The sequence below is a fragment of the Tachypleus tridentatus genome, unplaced genomic scaffold (assembly GCF_004210375.1).
Source record: "Tachypleus tridentatus isolate NWPU-2018 unplaced genomic scaffold, ASM421037v1 Hic_cluster_1, whole genome shotgun sequence".
NCBI lineage: Eukaryota > Metazoa > Arthropoda > Merostomata > Xiphosura > Limulidae > Tachypleus > Tachypleus tridentatus.
Genome location: NW_027467777.1, coordinates 30319669 through 30339365, shown reverse-complemented (window position 1 = coordinate 30339365; position 19697 = coordinate 30319669). Strand labels below are relative to the sequence as shown.

Sequence of the window (19697 nt, the reverse complement as noted above, 5' to 3'; positions counted from 1 at the left end):
TGTACCGGTAACATGAGGATGTGCTACCAGACTCTCCCTGAGGTGTGTACCGGTAACATGAGGATGTGCTACTAGACTCTCCCTGAAGTGTGTACCGGTAACATGAGGATGTGCTACCAGACTCTCCCTGAAGTGTGTACCGGTAACATGAGGATGTGCTACTAGACTCTTCCTGAAGTGTGTACCGGTAACATGAGGATGTGCTACCAGACTCTTCCTGAAGTGTGTACCGGTAACATGAGGATGTGCTACCAGACTCTCCCTGAAGTGTGTACCGGTAACATGAGGATGTGCTACCAGACTCTCCTGAAGTGTGTACCGGTAACATGAGGATGTGCTACCAGACTCTTCCTGAAGTGTGTACCGGTAACATGAGGATGTGCTACCAGACTCTCCCTGAAGTGTGTACCGGTAACATGAGGATGTGCTACCAGACTCTTCCTGAAGTGTGTACCGGTAACATGAGGATGTGCTACGAGACTCTCCCTGAAGTGTGTACCGGTAACATGAGGATGTGCTACGAGACTCTCCCTGAAGTGTGTACCGGTAACATGAGGATGTGCTACCAGACTCTCCCTGAAGTGTGTACCGGTAACATGAGGATGTGATTCAACATGAAACATCCTCAAACTTTTGTCAAGATCAATGGATTTGCTGTCATGGTGAAATACCCTGGCATGCGCAGTATGTATCGTCGCTGTGACCTCTAAGGTCACTTGTCGTGGAGTTGCAGCACTCCTCAATGCCAAAATGTTTCGTGTTTGGACACGATGGTGACTCTTGTGTGATAAAGTGCCCCGCGTGTTACTGAAGTTCCTCTGTATGTTGCATTGGAGATGTCTAAATATAACTCCAGTCTGTTGAGGGAGGATGGTCAGATGTCCTCGGACATTATCGACATTCTCAACATGTTCTTTAACTACTATAGCCCACTATATTCGGCTTCGCCCGTGGACGAAGATATGTAGCGAGACATCACTCAGTTCTTGCCCACACTCAATCTATAATGGTCTGACGACTTTTGTGAAGCCAATTACACTGGGTGAATGCTCGAGGGGGGGGGCTATCTGGTCCATGCCATTTGGTAATGTGTGAGATCAGATGGACTACTAATGGAATTTTATCGCCATGTTATCAGACCACTTTTCGTTAGACTTTTTATCAGCTGTCTGACCCGTGGGTCCATGCCTCCAGGAACGCTGGATGGGTTAATTACGCTAATCTGTAAGGATCCCACCCAGTCCACAGATGTTTCCTCCTGGCATCCCATATCGTTTTGTGATTATCATATTCTTTCACATAGCTGTATATATTGTACACTTAATTGTTTTTGTTATTTCATTGTTGTACATGTTTCTATGTACTTTGTATTTCGTTCCTTGTAGTGTTATCGTGTATAATAAATTAAAAATTGGGAATTCTAACTCCAAGAAGTACGTTTTACCTTATTTACCACCAGACGTCAGCACCTTTTTTTCATTTGTTTGTGTTTTTATCTTTTTTCTTATTCTTATTTTAACTTGGGAGAGTAGTAACCTTCTCAGAACTGTCTGCAAGCAGTGAAGGGTGATATAGATGTGGGGAGTTGTGGGCTTGAGCACCCAAATCTTTCTCCTAATTTCTAATTTTCTTATGCGAGACTAGGATACATTTTATAATCCCACGTTGTAGTTTGTACCCTAGGATCACTTTCATTAAAAATGTGCAGCGTATTTGCAAAAAAAAAAAAATTATGTTAATGTGTTTTGGTTTATGGCTCAAATATTTTATGATTATGATCGTAGATAGATAGATACAAACATATACACATACAGGTGGAAGTGTCTAATAATATTTTAGAACACCGACAGAATTATTGTTTTAAAATTTCTCCGACTGACTCTATTTTTCAGATTACATTAAAATGTTTCCGTCAGTGGTTAGAGGGGTTCTTCTCCTAGTTGTATTTTTTTCATGGACAGAACAATTTCAAGGTGAGTGATTTTACTAACTTAAGTTTATTAAAAATGTAAAGTAGTCTCAGGGTGTTCATTTAAACCACGAAAGTTATAGAAAACAATACTGTTAAACAGCTAAAACTATATTTGTAGTTCAAACACATTTGGTTATTGTTTTCTTTATTATTCAAAGTAAAAATAAAAAAAAAACGAACGCAAACTTAAAATACGTTAATTTGTTTGTATCCGTGTCATTTAAACTAACTAGTTTCCATTTTACACACTAACGTAGCAACTGATTTAAATAATAATAATTTAGTCAGTCAAATATTTATTTGTATATTTTATTACTGAAACGGTCCCTTTTCGTTCACTCGCTTAGGTCGTCTGCAAGAACAACCAAATTTTCCAGACCTCAGCAAATTCATGTATGGCTCTTATGAGTCTACGGTAGAAATAACCAAAATCCCTGAGGTAAATATTAGTACATAATACGCAAAACTTTGTAGAAATACTGTTATTATTATTTTTTGTATTAACTACAGATTACGTATTTCTATTGATTCAAGGCTAGTGTTCATGTCTTGTATTTGATAATAAAACCCTTGTATTATTCTCACGGGTCTTCTAGAAACCAGTCAACAACCATTTTCACACTAGATAGCGCTAGCGTAGCAAATTACTTGTACCAATAAATTATTATTTTTTATTTTGCTAACGAACAATATTTTGCAGGAAACCGATTTAATAATTTCTCATTTATAAAAAAAGAGGCGCTGATTTAAAAGACAAAGCTCTTGAAGCACAACAAGGATTTTATAAAGGTTTCTTCCGACATTCAAAGTTTTCTGATGGTATAAACTTTTTTTTTATGATTTTAGGACATTTTACTAAAGTCCCACGTTGGTACAGCGGTAATTCTATGAATTTACAACGCTAAAATCAGGGGCTTGATTCCCCTAGATGGACTCGGAAGATAGCCCGATGTGGCTTTGCTATAAGAAAACATACGATTACACATTTTACTAAAACCAGCATTAAAAAGGGAATAATCCTAACATGAGTTAAGCCTACTTTATGCAACTGTATTTATCATTACGATACACAATTCTATTCAACTATATTGCTATAACAAAACTAGTATTCCTGTTGATATTTTAAGCACATCTGGTGAACATTTTAATCGCGTGCTCACTGAAATGACGAAAGAACAAATTCATTATTTCTATTGGTCGAGTACGGTCTGATGGTCGGGTTGATTGACCGAAAGGCTAAAGATTCGAGACCTGAGAAAATGTTTTTCAGACTTCCAGCTGTAGGCGCGTTATTAAAGTGGCAGTCATTCCTGATATTCGGCTGTAACAGCCTGACAAAACCCTTTGAGGGATGGATGCCTCTCCAACCTGTGCCTCTTCCTTTACCTCTAGGCAATTTCAATAATCCAGTTCAATTGATGTATACTGAAGGTACGAAAAAGTAAAATATTTTAATCAACACGTGCAATATCAAATGAGGATGCATTTTACTTTCCGGCCATGTTGGCATACGCAAGCCCTAAAATGCTAGTAGCTTCAGGTCGGCCTGGCATGGCCAAGCGCGTAAGGCGTGCGACTTGTAATCCGAGGGCCGCGGGTTCGCGCCCGCGTCGCGCCAAAGATGCTCGCCCTTTCAGCCGTGGGGGCGTTATAATGTGACGGTGAATCCCACTATTCGTTGGTAAAAAAGTAGCCCAAGAGTTGGCGGTATGTGGTGATGACTAGCTACCTTCCCTCTAGTCTTACAGTGTTAAATTAGGGACGGCTAGCGCATATAGCCCTCGAGTAGCTTTGTGCGAAATTCCAAAACAAACAAACAAAGCTTCAGGTCATACGCAAGCCCTAAAATGCTACTAGCTTCAGTTCATTGTTGTCACAGGTTGAATCATCTTGAACTAGTGCCATTAATGTAACTTGTGATCTGCGTAAGGTATGGAAAAAATAATTATAATGCAAGGTACAAAACGATATTTTCTTAGTCTAAATTCATGCCAGATGGTTAGGGTGTTCAATTCGTAATCTGTAGGTCGATGGTTCGAATCCCCGTTCCACCAAACATGCTCATCTTTTCACTAGTGGGGCGTTATGACGTGACGGTCAATTCTATAATTAGTTAGTAAAAGAGTAGCCCAAGAGTTGGCGGTGAGTGGTGACGAGTAGTTGCCTTCGTTATAATCTGTCACAACAAAATTAGAGGTAGCTAACGCAGGTAGTTCTCGTGCAGTTTGGCGCGAAATTCGAACCAAATCTAAATTCGCCTGTTTTATATTTTGTTAGAACTTGACAGCGTACGTCTCAGAGTACTACGATGCGTGGCTAAAACGAGGGAGATTAAACTTCCTTATGGATGGGAAAAGTGAATCGATGTTCTACGACAACGAGACAAGGCAGCTGATTACAGTTGCAGGTAAGTTGAAACACCAAAGACTTCTTTAGTGTTAAACTTGCATTATTTTACGCGCTGTTTTGTTTCTCTGAAAGTGACTACTATGATTTATTGTTGTTGTTTTTCAAAGAAAGGGAAGTTTTTACTGTAATAACGGACTTGCCCAAGAAATTTGTGGATTAACTTGTGAATAGATGAATAATGTTTATTAACTTTAGACTTATTTTGTAATATCATCCGTTCTGATGTCACGACTCTAAACACGTGCGCCTCGAGAAGTATGTTCGTATTTCTTGTTGGGATCAACATAGCAAATGATTGGTGTATTTGGAAACTATAATGTATCCCATTTTATTTGTAGCTCGTTCAAATATATCTTACTGGCTGTTATTTAAGTAACTATTTGATCATTTAAAATTATAATCATTCTCAGAAAGATAGTTTTACAATATTAATGTTATATAAGAATTTAAGACTGACCTAAGTCTCCGAAGCCATTTGGACTTCGTAAAGTATTATTTGAATTACGACCGAAAAGGTCGTGTTAAAGCGTAATTAACCAACAGATTAATTAGTATATTCTAAGTTTTAGCACCTGAAATGTAAAATTGGTCATTTTTAAACAAATATTATACACAATGACTCTTAATTTGCATATTTTGCAAATTTATTAATTTCCACATTTTGCAAATTTATTAATTTCCACTTTGTCTTTATCAGAAAATCGTGTGTTTTGTTTTGCAGAATATACCTGTGATGTCAAGAATATTATAAGTTCCTTATTCTACTATGAAGCATTATATCTAGGATGGCTGGACAATGATTCTGACCAGCTGTTGATTGGTCCTACAGCAATGCTTCTAAACGCTGTAAACTACAAACCAGTAAGTAAAAAAGTGAAAAGCTGTTTGTCTATCATAAGATCGGCCCGCCACCGCCAGGTGGATGAGACACTCGACTCGCAACCTGAAGGTTGCGGGTTCGAATTCCCTCGCACTAAACATGCTCGCCCTTACAGCCGTTTGGATGTTATAATGTGACGATCAATCCCACTATTCGTTGGTAAAGGAGTAGCCCAATAGTTGACGGTGGGTGGTGATGACTAGCTACCTTCCCTCCAGTTTACGCTGCTAAATTAGGGACGGCTAGCGCAGATAGCCCTCGTGTAACTTTGCGCGAAATTCAAAACAAACAAACAAACAAACAAACTTTTTCTTAAAATACGATGAGTACCCTTACTTCTATAGTTACAGATGGTTACACATACTTAATATTAAAACTATTTTAGGGTCCACCATGTTGTCACACGCCATGTGTCGTCACATCTGTTCGTGGTCTATCTGACAGCCACGCATATTGACAATAGTCCTGCAGCGTTCTTTCTATTGTAAAAGATTGCTGGTAATACTTTCATGTCCAAACGGTACCACTCGTTCCTGCAGGTTTCTCATAATATGTTTAATGTACGAAGACTAGGATTCATCAGTGTTTATTTAAGCAATCCTATTGCACATAAATTAAAGGGCATTGAATCCAACGATTTGACTAATATTTCTTCATAAAGAATAACACAAATGTCAATTCTACATCTGGTTGAGTGGAGGGTACGACTAGCAGCCGCATCTCGATCAACAATCCATATCTTGTTGATTGCGTTTGAAGACAGATCCTTCTTCATTGTGTTGGGTTTGTAGTCTGGGGTACGAGAATGACTTTTCTTACTGTCCTGTGTGTTGTACAGATGCTATTCTTTGTTTAACACAGCTGTAGTATAACATGTTACGAGTTTCTTTTTCAATTGTCTTGGTACCCTAGTTGATTTTTGTTTTCCATTGCCATGAAGTACAAGGAATAATATTTACATGCCCAATCTAAACACTTCTTTTTGACCTGAAGGTATAAGTATTTTTAGTCTGAAAGGAGTGCCACACGCCCTTCTGTAAAGCGATCAGTTTTCGCTAGGTTTACATGACCCAAATAATAGCAAACAATGGTAAAATGTAGTTCTTATTCATTCCGTTTCATTGCGACTTTATATCAATAACTATCTTCATTTGCTTAATTGAAATCGTTGATGATTTAATCCACTAAACCCTCTCTATTAATTAGTCCCTTTGAGACAATGCAAAACACACAAAGAGATATAATTGTAACAACGTTATATTTGTCAGCCATATACGAACATCTCATGAAAACAATGCGAGATAGCACTTTAAAAGTGTTGTATATCACGGCCAATATGGCCTATCGCTCAGTAGGTAAAATACTTAAATGTATTTAATAGGAACAAATAAAATCTTAACCGAAAGTCTAAGTAATAAAACATATGGGTAAATAAACTTTCAAATCTATAAATGTAATAATTTATTTATTTATTTCTGTAATAAAACATCTCTAATATAAATTGTATATCACATTACTCTCATTGCCTTCTCTTTTAACAGGAATTTTTGGGCAATGGCATCGTACGAGGTATTAACACTAATAGGTGGTCACATACAGATCCAAATAACCCAAATTTAACCATAACATACGATTTCAGTGGTAAGTAAAGCATGGTAATCACTGTTAAGTAAAGCATGGTAATCACTGTTAAGTAAACCATGGTAATCACTGTTGAGTAAAGCATTGTAATGACTGTTCAGTAAAGCATGGTAATCACTGTTAAGTAAACCAAGTTAATCACTGTTAAGTAAAACATTGTAATCACTGTTGAGTAAAGCATTGTAATCACTGTTAAGTAAAACATTGTAATCACTGTTAAGTAAAGCATTGTAATCACTGTTAAGTAAAGCATTGTAATCACTGTTAAGTAAAGCATTGTAATCACTGTTAAGTAAAACATTGTAATCACTGTTAAGAAAACATTGTAATGACACTGTTAAGTAAAACATGGTAATCACTGTTAAGTAAAGCATTGTAATGACTGTTGAGTAAAGCATTGTAATCACTGTTAAGTAAAACATTGTAATCACTGTTAAGTAAAGCATGGTAATCACTGTTGACTGTTAGTAAAGCATTGTAATCACTGTTAAGTAAAACATTGTAATCACTGTTAAGTAAAGCATGGTAATCACTGTTGAGTAAAGCATGGTAATCACTGTTAAGTAAAACATTATAATCACTGTTAAGAAAACATTGTAATGACTGTTGAGTAAAGCATGGTAATGACTGTTAAGTAAAACATTGTAATCACTGTTAAGTAAAGCATGGTAATCACTGTTAAGTAAAGCATTGTAATCACTGTTAAGTAAAGCATGGTAATCACTGTTAAGTAAAGCACTGTAATCACTGTTGAGTAAAGCATTGTAATCACTGTTAAGTAAAGCATTGTAATCGCTGTTAAGTAAAGCATTGTAATCACTGTTCAGTAAAACACAATAATCACTGTTAAGTAAAGCACTGTAATCACTGTTAAGTAAAACATTATAATCACTGTTAAGAAAACATTGTAATCACTGTTAAGTAAAGCATTGTAATCACTGTTGAGTAAAACATTGTTATCACTGTTAAGTAAAGCATTGTAATCACTGTTGAGTAAAACATTGTAAGCACTGTTGAGTAAAGCATGGTAATCACTGTTGAGTAAAGCATGGTAATCACTGTTGAGTAAAGCATTGTAATCACTGTTGAGTAAAACATTGTAATCACTGTTAAGTAAAGCATTGTAATCACTGTTGAGTAAAGCATTGTAATCACTGTTAAGTAAAGCATGGTAATCACTGTTGAGTAAAACATTGTAATCACTGTTAAGTAAAGCATGGTAATCACTGTTGAGTAAAACATTGTAATCACTGTTGAGTAAAACATTGTAATCACTGTTGAGTAAAACATTGTAATCACTGTTAAGTAAAGCATGGTAATCACTGTTGAGTAAAACTTTGTAATCACTATTGAGTAAAACATTGTAATCACTGTTAAGTAAAGCATTGTAATCACTGTTGAGTAAAACTTTGTAATCACTGTTAAGTAAAGCATTGTAATCACTGTTGAGTAAAACATTGTAATCACTGTTAAGTAAAGCATGGTAATCACTGTTGAGTAAAACATTGTAATCACTGTTAAGTAAAGCAAAGCATGTTGAGTAATCACATGTTCACTGTAAAGCATTGTAATCACTGTTAAGTAAAACATTGTAATCACTGTTAAGTAAAGCATTGTAATCACTGTTGAGTAAAACATTGTAATCACTGTTGAATAAAGCATTGTAATCACTGTTGAGTAAAGCATTGTAATCACTGTTGAGTAAAACATTGTAATCACTGTTAAGTAAAGCATGGTAATCACTGTTGAGTAAAGCATGGTAATTGTTGAGTGTAATCACTGTTGAGTAAAGCATGGTAATCACTGTTGAGTAAAGCATGGTAATCACTGTTGAGTAAAGCATTGTAATCACTTTTAAGTAAAGCATGGTAATCACTGTTAAGTAAAGCATTGTAATCACTGTTGAGTAAAACATTGTAATCACTGTTGAGTAAAACATTGTAATCACTGTTGAGTAAAACATTGTAATCACTGTTAAAAACATTGTAATCACTGTCAAAAAGCATTGTAATCACTGTTGAGTAAAACATTGTAATCACTGTTGAGTAAAACATTGTAATCACTGTTAAGTAAAACATTGTAATCACTGTTGAGTAAAACATTGTAATCACTGTTAAGTAAAGCATTGTAATCACTGTTGAGTAAAACATTGTAATCACTGTTGAGTAAAGCATTGTAATCACTGTTGAATCACTGTTGAAGCATTGTAATCACTGTTGAAAGCATTGTAATCACTGTTGAGTAAAACATTGTAATCACTGTAATCAGTGTTGAGTAAAACATTGTAATCACTGTTAAGTAAAGCATTGTAATCACTGTTAAGTAAAACATTGTAATCACTGTTGAATAAAGCATTGTAATCACTGTTAAGTAAAGCATTGTAATCACTGTTAAGTAAAACATTGTAATCACTGTTAAATAAATCATGGTAATCACTATTAATTAATACATATTACAAATCATTTGCTTATTTCTCTTGTTTGACATTGTAAATAGCATTTAATTACACTTGAATCGAAGTTCGTTATAATATATTTAAACAGTCACTGTGTGGACAAATAGAATTCTGTTTTCAATATTTCTTACAGTACCATCGTGGAACCCTGCCTTTGGGATGAATATGTCCACACCTGTCAGAATTTCAGTCACTACAAAAGATAATAACATTGAAGAAGCCAAAGATTTTTCTCAGGTTCTCGATTTTGTTGGATATTTACCGTTTGTACGTGACTTGAGAACTTTTCAGGTATGGTTTAACAGACAAAGCGTGTAATATAGTTTGTTAGTAGAGATTTTCATGTTAAGAAATTCTTTTTAGCAGAAAGACTGGCTTGTTTCTTATTTTATGTTTCACTATACACAAAGCTATGCCTCACCTTTTTAAGTAGAAAGACTGGCTTGTTTCTTGTTTCATGTTTCACTACACACAAAGCTATGCCTCACCTTTTTAAGTAGAAAGACTGGCTTCTTTCTTGTTTCATGTTTCACTATACACAAAGCTATGCCTCACCTTTTTAAGTAGAAAGACTGCCTTGTTTCTTATTTCATGTTTCACTACACACAAAGCTATGCCTCACCTTTTTAAGTAGAAAGACTGGCTTGTTTCTTGTTTCATGTTTCACTACACACAAAGCTATGCCTCACCTTTTTAAGTAGAAAGACTGGTTTGTTTCTTGTTTCATGTTTCACTACAGACAAAGCTATGCCTCACCTTTTAAGTAGAAAGACTGGTTTGTTTCTTGTTTCATGTTTCACTACACACAAAGCTATGCCTCACCTTTTAAGTAGAAAGACTGGTTTGTTTCTTGTTTCATGTTTCACTACACACAAAGCTATGCCTCCACCTTTTAAGTAGAAAGACTGGCTTGTTTCTTGTTTCATGTTTCACTACACACAAAGCTATGCCTCACCTTTTTAAGTAGAAAGACTGGCTTGTTTCTTGTTTTATGTTTCACTACACACAAAGCTATGCCTCACCTTTTTAAGTAGAAAGACTGGCTTGTTTCTTGTTTCATGTTTCACTACACACAAAGCTATGCCTCACCTTTTAAGTAGAAAGACTGGTTTGTTTCTTGTTTCATGTTTCACTACACACAAAGCTATGCCTCACCTTTTTTGTTAAGTAGAAAGACTGGTTTGTTTCTTGTTTCATGTTTCACTACAGACAAAGCTATGCCTCACCTTTTAAGTAGAAAGACTGGTTTGTTTTTTTGTTTCATGTTTCACTACACACAAAGCTATGCCTCACCTTTTTAAGTAGAAAGACTGGTTTGTTTCTTGTTTCATGTTTCACTACACACAAAGCTATGCCTCACCTTTTAAGTAGAAAGACTGGTTTGTTTCTTGTTTCATGTTTCACTACAGACAAAGCTATGCCTCACCTTTTAAGTAGAAAGACTGGTTTGTTTCTTATTTCATGTTTCACTACACACAAAGCTATGCCTCACCTTTTAAGTAGAAAGACTGGCTTTTTTCTTGTTTCATGTTTCACTACACACAAAGCTATGCCTCACCTTTTAAGTAGAAAGACTGGTTTGTTTCTTGTTTCATGTTTCACTACAGACAAAGCTATGCCTCACCTTTTTAAGTAGAAAGACTGGTTTGTTTCTTGTTTCATGTTTCACTACACACAAAGCTATGCCTCACCTTTTAAGTAGAAAGACTGGTTTGTTTCTTGTTTCATGTTTCACTACACACAAAGCTATGCCTCACCTTTTAAGTAGAAAGACTGGTTTGTTTCTTGTTTCATGTTTCACTACACACAAAGCTATGCCTCACCTTTTAAGTAGAAAGACTGGTTTGTTTCTTGTTTCATGTTTCACTACACAAAAAAGCTATGCCTCACCTTTTAAGTAGAAAGACTGGTTTGTTTCTTGTTTCATGTTTCACTACACACAAAGCTATGCCTCACCTTTTTAAGTAGAAAGACTGGTTTGTTTCTTGTTTCATGTTTCACTACACACAAAGCTATGCCTCACCTTTTTTTTAAGTAGAAAGACTGGTTTGTTTCTTGTTTCATGTTTCACTACACACAAAGCTATGCCTCACCTTTTAAGTAGAAAGACTGGTTTGTTTCTTGTTTCATGTTTCACTACACACAAAGCTATGCCTCACCTTTTAAGTAGAAAGACTGGTTTGTTTCTTGTTTCATGTTTCACTACACACAAAGCTATGCCTCACCTTTTAAGTAGAAAGACTGGTTTGTTTCTTGTTTCATGTTTCATGTTTCACTACACACAAAAAGCTATGCCTCACCTTTTAAGTAGAAAGACTGGTTTGTTTCTTTTGTTTCATGTTTCACTACAGACAAAGCTATGCCTCACCTTTTTTAAGTAGAAAGACTGGCTTGTTTCTTGTTTCATGTTTCACTACAGACAAAGCTATGCCTCACCTTTTTAAGTAGAAAGACTGGCTTGTTTCTTGTTTCATGTTTCACTACAGACAAAGCTATGCCTCACCTTTTTAAGTAGAAAGACTGGCTTGTTTCTTGTTTCATGTTTCACTACAGACAAAGCTAAGCCTCACCTTTTTAGTAGAAAGACTGGCTTGTTTCTTATTTCATGTTTCACTACACACAAAGCTATGCCTCACCTTTTTAAGTAGAAAGACTGGCTTGTTTCTTGTTTCATGTTTCACTACAGACAAAGCTATGCCTCACCTTTTTAAGTAGAAAGACTGGTTTGTTTCTTGTTTCATGTTTCACTACACACAAAGCTATGCCTCACCTTTTAAGTAGAAAGACTGGTTTGTTTCTTGTTTCATGTTTCACTACACACAAAGCTATGCCTCACCTTTTTAAGTAGAAAGACTGGTTTGTTTCTTGTTTCATGTTTCACTACACACAAAGCTATGCCTCACCTTTTTAAGTAGAAAGACTGGCTTGTTTCTTGTTTCATGTTTCACTACACACAAAGCTATGCCTCACCTTTTTAAGTAGAAAGACTGACTTGTTTCTTATTTCATGTTTCACTACACACAAAGCTATGCCTCACCTTTTAAGTAGAAAGACTGGCTTGTTTCTTGTTTCATGTTTCACTACACACAAAGCTATGCCTCACTTTTTTAAGTAGAAAGACTGGTTTGTTTCTTGTTTCATGTTTCACTACAGACAAAGCTATGCCTCACCTTTTAAGTAGAAAGACTGGTTTGTTTCTTGTTTCATGTTTCACTACACACAAAGCTATGCCTCACCTTTTTTAAGTAGAAAGACTGGTTTGTTTCTTGTTTCATGTTTCACTACACACAAAGCTATGCCTCACCTTTTAAGTAGAAAGACTGGCTTGTTTCTTGTTTCATGTTTCACTACACACAAAGCTATGCCTCACCTTTTAAGTAGAAAGACTGGTTTGTTTCTTGTTTCATGTTTCACTACACACAAAGCTATGCCTCACCTTTTAAGTAGAAAGACTGACTTGTTTCTTGTTTCATGTTTCACTACACACAAAGCTATGCCTCACCTTTTAAGTAGAAAGACTGGTTTGTTTCTTGTTTCATGTTTCACTACACACAAAGCTATGCCTCACCTTTTAAGTAGAAAGACTGGTTTGTTTCTTGTTTCATGTTTCACTACACACAAAGCTATGCCTCAACCTTTTAAGTAGAAAGACTGGTTTGTTTCATGTTTCACTACACACAAAGCTATGCCTCACCTTTTAAGTAGAAAGACTGGCTTGTTTCTTATTTCATGTTTCACTACACACAAAGCTATGCCTCACCTTTTAAGTAGAAAGACTGGTTTGTTTCTTATTTCATGTTTCACTACACACAAAGCTATGCCTCACCTTTTAAGTAGAAAGACTGGTTTGTTTCTTATTTCATGTTTCACTACACACAAAGCTATGCCTCACCTTTTAAGTAGAAAGACTGGCTTGTTTCTTGTTTCATGTTTCACTACAGACAAAGCTATGCCTCACCTTTTAAGTAGAAAGACTGGTTTGTTTCTTGTTTCATGTTTCACTACACACAAAGCTATGCCTCACCTTTTAAGTAGAAAGACTGGTTTGTTTCTTGTTTCATGTTTCACTACACACAAAGCTATGCCTCACCTTTTAAGTAGAAAGACTGGTTTGTTTCATGTTTCACTACACACAAAGCTATGCCTCACCTTTTAAGTAGAAAGACTGGTTTGTTTCATGTTTCACTACACACAAAGCTATGCCTCACCTTTTTTAAGTAGAAAGACTGGTTTGTTTCTTGTTTCATGTTTCACTACAGACAAAGCTATGCCTCACCTTTTAAGTAGAAAGACTGGTTTGTTTCTTGTTTCATGTTTCACTACAGACAAAGCTATGCCTCACCTTTTAAGTAGAAAGACTGGCTTGTTTCTTGTTTCATGTTTCACTACAGACAAAGCTATGCCTCACCTTTTTAAGTAGAAAGACTGGCTTGTTTCTTGTTTCATGTTTCACTACAGACAAAGCTATGCCTCACCTTTTTAAGTAGAAAGACTGGCTTGTTTCTTATTTCATGTTTCACTACACACAAAGCTATGCCTCACCTTTTTAAGTAGAAAGACTGGTTTGTTTCTTGTTTCATGTTTCACTACACACAAAGCTATGCCTCACCTTTTTAAGTAGAAAGACTGGTTTGTTTCTTGTTTCATGTTTCACTACACACAAAGCTATGCCTCACCTTTTAAGTAGAAAGACTGGTTTGTTTCTTGTTTCATGTTTCACTACACACAAAGCTATGCCTCACCTTTTAAGTAGAAAGACTGGCTTGTTTCTTGTTTCATGTTTCACTACACACAAAGCTATGCCTCACCTTTTTAAGTAGAAAGACTGGCTTGTTTCATGTTTCACTACACACAAAAGCTATGCCTCACCTTTTTTAAAGTAGAAAGACTGGTTTGTTTCATGTTTCACTACACACAAAGCTATGCCTCACCTTTTTTAGAAGTAGAAAGACTGGTTTGTTTCTTATTTCATGTTTCACTACAGACAAAGCTATGCCTCACCTTTTAAGTAGAAAGACTGGTTTGTTTCTTGTTTCATGTTTCACTACAGACAAAGCTATGCCTCACCTTTTAAGTAGAAAGACTGGTTTGTTTCTTGTTTCATGTTTCACTACAGACAAAGCTATGCCTCACCTTTTAAGTAGAAAGACTGGTTTGTTTCTTGTTTCATGTTTCACTACAGACAAAGCTAAGCCTCACCTTTTTAGTAGAAAGACTGGCTTGTTTCTTATTTCATGTTTCACTACACACAAAGCTATGCCTCACCTTTTAAGTAGAAAGACTGGTTTGTTTCTTGTTTCATGTTTCACTACAACACAAAGCTATGCCTCACCTTTTAAGTAGAAAGACTGGTTTGTTTCTTGTTTCATGTTTCACTACACACAAAGCTATGCCTCACTTTTTTAAGTAGAAAGACTGGTTTGTTTCTTGTTTCATGTTTCACTACACACAAAGCTATGCCTCACCTTTTTAAGTAGAAAGACTGGCTTGTTTCTTGTTTCATGTTTCACTACACACAAAGCTATGCCTCACCTTTTAAGTAGAAAGACTGGTTTGTTTCTTGTTTCATGTTTCACTACACACACAAAGCTATGCCTCACCTTTTAAGTAGAAAGACTGGTTTGTTTCTTGTTTCATGTTTCACTACACACAAAGCTATGCCTCACCTTTTAAGTAGAAAGACTGGTTTGTTTCTTGTTTCATGTTTCACTACAGACAAAGCTATGCCTCACCTTTTTTAAGTAGAAAGACTGGTTTGTTTCTTGTTTCATGTTTCACTACAGACAAAGCTATGCCTCACCTTTTAAGTAGAAAGACTGGTTTGTTTCTTGTTTCATGTTTCACTACACACAAAGCTATGCCTCACCTTTTAAGTAGAAAGACTGGTTTGTTTCTTGTTTCATGTTTCACTACAGACAAAGCTATGCCTCACCTTTTAAGTAGAAAGACTGGTTTGTTTCTTGTTTCATGTTTCACTACACACAAAGCTATGCCTCACCTTTTAAGTAGAAAGACTGGTTTGTTTCTTGTTTCATGTTTCACTACAGACAAAGCTAAGCCTCACCTTTTAAGTAGAAAGACTGGTTTGTTTCTTGTTTCATGTTTCACTACACACAAAGCTATGCCTCACCTTTTTAAGTAGAAAGACTGGTTTGTTTCTTGTTTCATGTTTCACTACACACAAAGCTATGCCTCACTTTTTTAAGTAGAAAGACTGGTTTGTTTCTTGTTTCATGTTTCACTACACACAAAGCTATGCCTCACCTTTTAAGTAGAAAGACTGGTTTGTTTCTTGTTTCATGTTTCACTACACACAAAGCTATGCCTCACCTTTTAAGTAGAAAGACTGGTTTGTTTCTTGTTTCATGTTTCACTACACACAAAGCTATGCCTCACCTTTTAAGTAGAAAGACTGGTTTGTTTCTTGTTTCATGTTTCACTACACACAAAGCTATGCCTCACCTTTTTAAAGTAGAAAGACTGGTTTGTTTCTTGTTTCATGTTTCACTACACACAAAGCTATGCCTCACCTTTTTAAGTAGAAAGACTGGCTTGTTTCTTGTTTCATGTTTCACTACACACAAAGCTATGCCTCACCTTTTTAAGTAGAAAGACTGGCTTGTTTCTTGTTTCATGTTTCACTACACACAAAGCTATGCCTCACCTTTTTAAGTAGAAAGACTGGTTTGTTTCTTGTTTCATGTTTCACTACACACAAAGCTATGCCTCACCTTTTAAGTAGAAAGACTGGTTTGTTTCTTGTTTCATGTTTCACTACACACAAAGCTATGCCTCACCTTTTAAGTAGAAAGACTGGTTTGTTTCTTATTTCATGTTTCACTACACACAAAGCTATGCCTCACCTTTTAAGTAGAAAGACTGGTTTGTTTCATGTTTCACTACAGACAAAGCTATGCCTCCACCTTTTAAGTAGAAAGACTGGTTTGTTTCTTGTTTCATGTTTCACTACACACAAAGCTATGCCTCACCTTTTTAAGTAGAAAGACTGGCTTGTTTCTTATTTCATGTTTCACTACAGACAAAGCTATGCCTCACCTTTTTAAGTAGAAAGACTGGCTTGTTTCTTGTTTCATGTTTCACTACAGACAAAGCTATGCCTCACCTTTTAAGTAGAAAGACTGGTTTGTTTCTTGTTTCATGTTTCACTACAGACAAAGCTATGCCTCACCTTTTTTAAGTAGAAAGACTGGTTTGTTTCTTGTTTCATGTTTCACTACACACAAAGCTATGCCTCACCTTTTAAGTAGAAAGACTGGTTTGTTTCTTGTTTCATGTTTCACTACAGACAAAGCTATGCCTCACACCTTTTAAGTAGAAAGACTGGTTTGTTTCTTGTTTCATGTTTCACTACACACAAAGCTATGCCTCACCTTTTAAGTAGAAAGACTGGTTTGTTTCTTGTTTCATGTTTCACTACACACAAAGCTATGCCTCACCTTTTTTAAGTAGAAAGACTGGCTTGTTTCATGTTTCACTACACACAAAGCTATGCCTCACCTTTTAAGTAGAAAGACTGGTTTGTTTCATGTTTCACTACACACAAAGCTATGCCTCACCTTTTAAGTAGAAAGACTGGTTTGTTTCTTGTTTCATGTTTCACTACACACACAAAGCTATGCCTCACCTTTTTAAGTAGAAAGACTGGTTTGTTTCTTGTTTCATGTTTCACTACACACAAAGCTATGCCTCACCTTTTAAGTAGAAAGACTGGTTTGTTTCTTGTTTCATGTTTCACTACACACAAAGCTATGCCTCACCTTTTAAGTAGAAAGACTGGTTTGTTTCTTGTTTCATGTTTCACTACACACAAAGCTATGCCTCACCTTTTAAGTAGAAAGACTGGTTTGTTTCTTGTTTCATGTTTCACTACACACAAAGCTATGCCTCACCTTTTAAGTAGAAAGACTGGTTTGTTTCTTGTTTCATGTTTCACTACACACAAAGCTATGCCTCACCTTTTAAGTAGAAAGACTGGTTTGTTTCTTGTTTCATGTTTCACTACACACAAAGCTATGCCTCACCTTTTAAGTAGAAAGACTGGTTTGTTTCTTGTTTCATGTTTCACTACACACAAAGCTATGCCTCACCTTTTAAGTAGAAAGACTGGTTTGTTTCTTGTTTCATGTTTCACTACACACAAAGCTATGCCTCACCTTTTAAGTAGAAAGACTGGTTTGTTTCTTGTTTCATGTTTCACTACACACAAAGCTATGCCTCACCTTTTAAGTAGAAAGACTGGTTTGTTTCTTGTTTCATGTTTCACTACAGACAAAGCTATGCCTCACCTTTTAAGTAGAAAGACTGGCTTGTTTCTTGTTTCATGTTTCACTACACACAAAGCTATGCCTCACCTTTTAAGTAGAAAGACTGGTTTGTTTCTTGTTTCATGTTTCACTACACACAAAGCTATGCCTCACCTTTTAAGTAGAAAGACTGGTTTGTTTCTTGTTTCATGTTTCACTACACACAAAGCTATGCCTCACCTTTTAAGTAGAAAGACTGGTTTGTTTCTTGTTTCCTCATTGTTTCATGTTTCACTACACACAAAGCTATGCCTCACCTTTTAAGTAGAAAGACTGGTTTGTTTCTTGTTTCATGTTTCACTACACACAAAGCTATGCCTCACCTTTTAAGTAGAAAGACTGGTTTGTTTCTTGTTTCATGTTTCACTACACACAAAGCTATGCCTCACCTTTTAAGTAGAAAGACTGGTTTGTTTCTTGTTTCATGTTTCACTACAGACAAAGCTATGCCTCACCTTTTAAGTAGAAAGACTGGTTTGTTTCTTGTTTCATGTTTCACTACAGACAAAGCTATGCCTCACCTTTTAAGTAGAAAGACTGGTTTGTTTCTTGTTTCATGTTTCACTACAGACAAAGCTATGCCTCACCTTTTAAGTAGAAAGACTGGTTTGTTTCTTGTTTCATGTTTCACTACAGACAAAGCTATGCCTCACCTTTTAAGTAGAAAGACTGGTTTGTTTCTTGTTTCATGTTTCACTACAGACAAAGCTATGCCTCACCTTTTTAAGTAGAAAGACTGGTTTGTTTCTTGTTTCATGTTTCACTACACACAAAGCTATGCCTCACCTTTTAAGTAGAAAGACTGGTTTGTTTCTTGTTTCATGTTTCACTACACACAAAGCTATGCCTCACCTTTTAAGTAGAAAGACTGGTTTGTTTCATGTTTCACTACACACAAAGCTATGCCTCACCTTTTAAGTAGAAAGACTGGTTTGTTTCTTGTTTCATGTTTCACTACAGACAAAGCTATGCCTCACCTTTTAAGTAGAAAGACTGGTTTGTTTTTTGTTTCATGTTTCACTACACACAAAGCTATGCCTCACCTTTTAAGTAGAAAGACTGGTTTGTTTCTTGTTTCATGTTTCACTACAGACAAAGCTATGCCTCACCTTTTAAGTAGAAAGACTGGTTTGTTTCTTGTTTCATGTTTCACTACAGACCTCACCTTTTAAGTAGAAAGACTGGTTTGTTTCTTATTTCATGTTTCACTACACACAAAGCTATGCCCCACCTTTTAAGTAGAAAGACTGGTTTGTTTCTTGTTTCATGTTTCACTACACACAAAGCTATGCCTCACCTTTTAAGTAGAAAGACTGGTTTGTTTCTTGTTTCATGTTTCACTACAGACAAAGCTATGCCTCACCTTTTTTTAAGTAGAAAGACTGGTTTGTTTCTTGTTTCATGTTTCACTACACACAAAGCTATGCCTCACCTTTTAAGTAGAAAGACTGGTTTGTTTCTTGTTTCATGTTTCACTACACACAAAGCTATGCCTCACCTTTTAAGTAGAAAGACTGGTTGGTTTCATGTTGTTTCATGTTTCACTACACACAAAGCTATGCCTCACCTTTTAAGTAGAAAGACTGGTTTGTTTCTTGTTTCATGTTTCACTACACACAAAGCTATGCCTCACCTTTTAAGTAGAAAGACTGGTTTGTTTCTTGTTTCATGTTTCACTACACACAAAGCTATGCCTCACCTTTTAAGTAGAAAGACTGGTTTGTTTCTTGTTTCATGTTTCACTACACACAAAGCTATGCCTCACCTTTTAAGTAGAAAGACTGGTTTGTTTCTTGTTTCATGTTTCACTACACACAAAGCTATGCCTCACCTTTTAAGTAGAAAGACTGGTTTGTTTCATGTTTCACCTACACACAAAGCTATGCCTCACCTTTTAAGTAGAAAGACTGGTTTGTTTCTTGTTTCATGTTTCACTACACACAAAGCTATGCCTCACCTTTTAAGTAGAAAGACTGGTTTGTTTCTTATTTCATGTTTCACTACACACAAAGCTAT

General features: G+C 36.0%; 1 protein-coding gene across 1 annotated transcript in view; it reads left to right on the top strand.

Annotated features, from left to right (window-relative positions):
* Positions 1 to 19697, top strand: part of LOC143241781 (uncharacterized) — an 88543-nt gene that overhangs the window by 8671 nt on the left and 60175 nt on the right. The window contains exons 2-7 of the mRNA XM_076485013.1: positions 1893 to 1973; positions 2320 to 2411; positions 4250 to 4379; positions 5103 to 5242; positions 6803 to 6902; positions 9491 to 9648. Coding sequence (XP_076341128.1) covers positions 1904 to 1973; positions 2320 to 2411; positions 4250 to 4379; positions 5103 to 5242; positions 6803 to 6902; positions 9491 to 9648 — 690 coding nt within the window. The 5' untranslated portion in view covers positions 1893 to 1903. The remainder of the gene's footprint in view (positions 1 to 1892; positions 1974 to 2319; positions 2412 to 4249; positions 4380 to 5102; positions 5243 to 6802; positions 6903 to 9490; positions 9649 to 19697) is intronic.